The sequence below is a fragment of the Phanerochaete carnosa genome (assembly GCF_000300595.1).
Source record: "Phanerochaete carnosa HHB-10118-sp unplaced genomic scaffold PHACAscaffold_3, whole genome shotgun sequence".
Lineage (NCBI taxonomy): Eukaryota > Fungi > Basidiomycota > Agaricomycetes > Polyporales > Phanerochaetaceae > Phanerochaete > Phanerochaete carnosa.
The window spans coordinates 575,543-580,146 of NW_006767630.1; the positions used below are offsets into that span (position 1 = coordinate 575,543).

At 55.1% G+C, this 4,604-nt stretch overlaps 3 protein-coding genes across 3 annotated transcripts in view; 2 read left to right on the forward strand and 1 right to left on the reverse strand.

The window, feature by feature from the left end:
- The window catches only part of PHACADRAFT_182091 (uncharacterized protein), a gene marked incomplete at its 3' end in the record, with an annotated part of 2,195 nt that extends 1,716 nt beyond the window's left edge, over positions 1–479 (forward strand). Inside the window, exon 4 of the mRNA XM_007392856.1 lies at positions 30–479. Coding sequence (XP_007392918.1) covers positions 30–479 — 450 coding nt within the window. The remainder of the gene's footprint in view (positions 1–29) is intronic.
- A 360-nt stretch (positions 480–839) lies between these two features.
- On the reverse strand, positions 840–2,262 carry PHACADRAFT_251263 (uncharacterized protein). The gene is made up of 5 exons (XM_007392857.1): positions 1,929–2,262; positions 1,828–1,872; positions 1,558–1,768; positions 1,293–1,501; positions 840–1,236 (listed from the first exon to the last, which is right to left on the reverse strand). Exons 1-5 carry the CDS (start codon positions 2,229–2,231, stop codon positions 979–981), a joined length of 1,026 nt encoding a protein of 341 aa, XP_007392919.1. The 5' UTR covers positions 2,232–2,262; the 3' UTR covers positions 840–978.
- Positions 2,263–3,853: 1,591 nt separating this feature from the next.
- Positions 3,854–4,578, forward strand: PHACADRAFT_206469 (uncharacterized protein; the record flags this gene model as incomplete). The annotated part of the gene is made up of 2 exons (XM_007392858.1): positions 3,854–4,104; positions 4,164–4,578. Exons 1-2 carry the CDS (start codon positions 4,010–4,012, stop codon positions 4,576–4,578), a joined length of 510 nt encoding a protein of 169 aa, XP_007392920.1. The 5' UTR covers positions 3,854–4,009.
- Between the last annotated feature and the right edge of the window lie 26 nt (positions 4,579–4,604).

Here is a 4,604-nt window from a genome sequence, read left to right on the forward strand (position 1 = left end):
GTCGTCTTCCGCCTACACCGCCTGGACAGCCCATTCACCCTACCGGCTTCGGTTACCTCATCCCACGCGACCAGGACTGGAACGCCAGCGTGCTCGGCACCGTCTTCGATGCGTGCGCACTCGGCGGGCAGGATACCTACCCATCTGTAGATGCGCCGAAGTTCACGAAGATGACAATGATGATACGTGCAGAGCCGTCGGCGCCGCCTGTCACCCAAGACGCCGTGCTAGCATACCTCACAGAGCACCTCGCGCCTGCGCACCCTCTGCCCCGGCCGGTCTACTTTTCCGCGAACATTATGCACGAATGCATCCCCACGCCCATAGTTGGGCATGTCCAGCGCATGAAAGAGTTGCGCAATGCAGTCTGGAGGGAGTGGGGCGAGCGCCTGGATGTTATCGGTGCCGGTGTTGGTGGAGTTAGCGTCGGCGACTGTATCGAGCAGGGCCGGCAGGTCGGACGAGCATGGGATCACTAATGATACTTCCGTTGTCGCCGTCAGCTTCCAGGTACCTTAAGACCATGTGCTCTTCCATGCGCATCGTGCAAAGTATACGTCAAGATACGATGTATATCCGTGTGCGCATTGTGTCCCTATTGCCGGCTTTCAGTGTAAGGTTCAAGGAAGTGCTATCGGCTCGTACAGTCATGAGATCATGCTCTGACAGCATTTACGAAAAATTGAGAGCGCTTGGTAGCGATATCTGCGTGCCTGTGCGGGGCGTCGATGACTCTCACGAGCTCTGCCCTGACCTTGTGGGCTTTCTAACCGCCTGGGATGAATTTTTCACGTGGAATTATCCTGCGGAACGTTAGCGATGACCGTACCGACCGAATTCAATTCCATCCTAATTACACACATCATAGTCTTGTACTCCACGGCCCTATTTAGAGAGAGAAATGACCACTAGCACAGCCGAAGTACAACAATGGCCAATGAAGATACACACAGCCTATCCCAGCTAAACAACAGCAGATTACACGGCGGACCAGTAATTGCGCTCCTCGCCCGACTTGATTGACTCGTGCTTGACGGTGTCCACGGCGTGGTCGACGTCGCGCGAAATCATGACCTCGACGCCGCGCGTGGCAGTTCCACCTCCCGAGCGCACGAGGTGCAGCGGGAAGCTCCCCCGCGGCGCAGCACTCTCGACTGCGAACGAGTTTGGGCTGTTCGCTGTGCTGTCGACGCGAATGATGATCAGGTTGAAGGAGATGCCGACGATGACAACCATCTGTGTGGCCCGAATGAGCGGGTGGACGGCAAAGAGCGCAAGTAGAAAATGCGTACCATGTCCGAGACGCCATAGATGGCGTTGCTGCCTACGAGTTCGCAGACGAAGGTAAGAATGACGAACAGAGTGTAGAGCATGCCAGACTCGATAATGATGCGGATGACATGCTGGAGGCGCGTCTTGGGCCGTCTGCTACCTGGGGAGTTCTGCGCAACATGGGACAAGGCCCCCCTGTTGATCTTTCTAATTTTCCACACAATAAGGCCTGAACGCACAGGTTAGCTCTCAGATGCACTGGAATAGCTAGTACAGCTGCCCTACTTGTAGTAAGGAAGTTGAGAGCGATGGTGATAGCAAAGAACGAGTAAAGGAACGGCTTCAGCAGCTTCTGCTGGCTGATGAGCGTGTCGGTGTGCAGGGTCGCTGTGATTAGGATGATCATCACTGAGCAGGCGACATCCGCGAGCCACATCAAGATAGGCACGGCCGCGATGGCCCAGCTGTGCGAAAAGATCACAAAGCAGCGGTAGATCTGTGCGGGACGTCAGCCTGGTGCCCAAACGCGTGCACAGCGCGGGCGGGAGTGCGTACTAGCATTCCATCGCCGATGAGAGACATGACCTGTGTGTCAACCGTCTGCAAGGTAACCAATGAGTCAAAGCGTGGCGGTAAGTAGCTCGTGGCGTACGGACCTTCATGACGTTTACCCAATATGAGATATCGTCAAATTCTCCTGCAGGCCCGCCGGGCCCTTGGTAGAAGACGAACGCGACTAGGATGTGCCGCAGCCCCAGGGTGACGTCAAGGGTCGCGAAAATGGCCATGACAACCATGACAACGACCATGGGCCAGTTGATCGTCCGTTTGAGGCCCTGCCGGTCAAAGAACAGAGTGTACGCGCAGCGGACAAGGGTCACGACGTAGATGCCGTACGTGACCGCCTCCATAAATAGGGCCACGAGCTGAGCCTCGGTAACAGGGAATGCGCCCGACATTTTTGGGAGTGGGGAACGCTATGCGGGTCCCCGCAGCGGGAGGGAGAGAGGGTCACAGTTGAATGACGACAGCAGGGAACAGCTTGCATCTGCGGGAGTGCAGGTGCGATAGTTTATATATTTCCGCGTGAGTTGAGGTGGATGGGATAGTGCCTGACCTGGGACGTGATGGGAGGGCGCTCGGAGAGACTGTTGACATGGCCACGAGGAGCTGTCGACGAGCCATCGCCACCGAATGGCCGTGGCGCAGGCATTCGTGATGGGCCCCGGAGTTTGCGGGATTTAACCCAACATTCATCGGTCTATCATTCCTTCGTTCAGCATCATTTCGCCCTCAAACTCTTCAAAACTGCAATCCGGGCGGCGCTCTCCTTGTATGTATGCCAGAGGAAAAGCTACCCCCACTGTCCGAACAGGCAACAGAAGTTCATCCCTGAACCCACTAGAAGTCAGCCGAGCAATCTCAATTTCCTGACAACCCAACACACTCACGAGTAGATCGTTCAGGCGGCTATTCGGGTTCACATGGCCATATGCGAAATGTTCGCAGGCTTGGTTCGGACACGGTCCATTCCCGCACTAGTGTTTTGATGGTGGTCGAGAGCCTCGCGGCTACTTATCGCGTACTGAATCTGGAAAAGTGGGAGAGATAAGGAGGCAAACAAGCTCTACCGGCTACCGGCGAGGCTCGGCGCAGTGCGAACGATGGTACCATAGCAACAAAATCATGGTCGCGTGCCCAGAGTGAGTATCCGACGATTTGTCCACATAGGAAAATGCGCCACTGTGTAGGACAGCTAGGCTCGTCTAAGATTGCGATCACAACGCACTCAGCATAGTCGGATCTTCCGGCTGACCACAGTCTGAAGCACAGCAAGGATGGAGAACAGCCTCTAACGTGCAAGAGGCTGGCTCCCGTATGAGACAAGCTGATTGAGACTTTGCTGAACAGGCTTTCGTGTCAGCACGAGAATAATGAGAGCCAAATGTGAGACATACGCCCGATCGCCGACCCGGATGATGGCGGAAGATTTAAGACGCATCTAGCATCTGCCACAAGAGCAAGCTGCAAGAATTGTTGGTGCCGTATGTTGAGCTTCGGCCAGCGCAGAGGTAATAAGGCTGTCATAACGCTTCACGAGGCGCCTCGGCTAGCAAAACATTAGGATATTGGAAGAAGCCGGCTTCACGCCTATGACGTTGCGTGACCTCTCAGGTCGGGATGGCGCGCCCGGAGAAGCTTGCGAGTAACAAAAATCGTGGCTGGGCAAAGCCCCAAGACATCGAAGGGGAATAATGGAAAGCGATTTTTAACATCTGACAGATACGGATGGCGAGCGGCGGAGACGTCCCAAACGTAAATGCTTGCGACCAGAGTGAAGCGAAGTTGCGGCAGAAGAAATCGGACCCTGAGAGGGACTACGAGGGGAGGTCTGAAGCAGCCGGATCTCTGGCTTATAAAGACAAATCGTTTTTGCATTCCCGCACACCGGCGCGTTGCATCTCATCTGTCTCGCAACAGATTGCGCGCAGAACGCTGAGCACGTATGCCTTGCTCTGACACTAACGGAATCTCGTAGCGACCACCCACTACATAAAATTGATATTCCGGATACGACTGTGAGGACATGTTCACGCTCACCTCAAGCTCCGATTTGACACGCGCGAGGCACGACGACACCGGCGGATATCTCGGCGCGTGTACCCAGTTTAAACTGGGCAGACTTCGATAAAGAACAAACGAGGAGCATCCTAAACGATCCAAGGCCACCTTGAAGATGCTACTCAAGACATGTCGAGAACTCGGGCGGGAAGATGGTGGTGGATGCAAAGCGCAGGGCGTCTATTTCGCTGATATCCTGAAACAATACACGTGCGTTTGAAACGAATCATTTTGTGCGCTTTCATGACGGTAACTCTTCCAGTTCGTAGATCCCGCACGCAGGAACTTGAAGAATTCGTGCAGTGCTGCCGCTCCAAGGACGTCGCGCTCATGGCTTACTCCGCACCAGACGCTTCCAATTTGCCGCTGCTCGTGAACCCGGTCGTGCTCGGATTTACAGAGGTGTACTGCGTCAGCGGCCCCGCAAGCATGCTCGTCTCGTTCCAGGCGACCCCTAACGCTGCGGTCACAGTGCTTATCAAGTCATTCAAGCCCAGGCGCGGTGTTCAAAACTTCAAACTCATCATTAACGCGGAGATTGCAGAGCTTCCGAATGCCGCGCGACACTCGACGCGTGGTACCCCTAGTGGACCAGCCATGACAATATCAGCTCCCCCGACCTCCGTGCGTCGGGTCTCCCGCAAGACTAGAGTTTATTCAATGTATTATGGGCTGCGCGCATAGAACAGAGGTCGTCGTACGGGCCCATG

Excerpts from the sequence above, each read along its gene's own strand:
- PHACADRAFT_251263 (XM_007392857.1), bottom strand. The coding sequence starts at position 2,231 with ATGTCGGGCGCATTCCCTGTTACCGAGGCTCAGCTCGTGGCCCTATTT. Across the intron at positions 1,873-1,928 it reads ATTGGGTAAACGTCATGAAG|ACGGTTGACACACAGGTCAT; the intron begins GTCCGTACGCCA and ends GTTACCTTGCAG. Across the intron at positions 1,769-1,827 it reads TCATCGGCGATGGAATGCTA|ATCTACCGCTGCTTTGTGAT; the intron begins GTACGCACTCCC and ends CGTCCCGCACAG.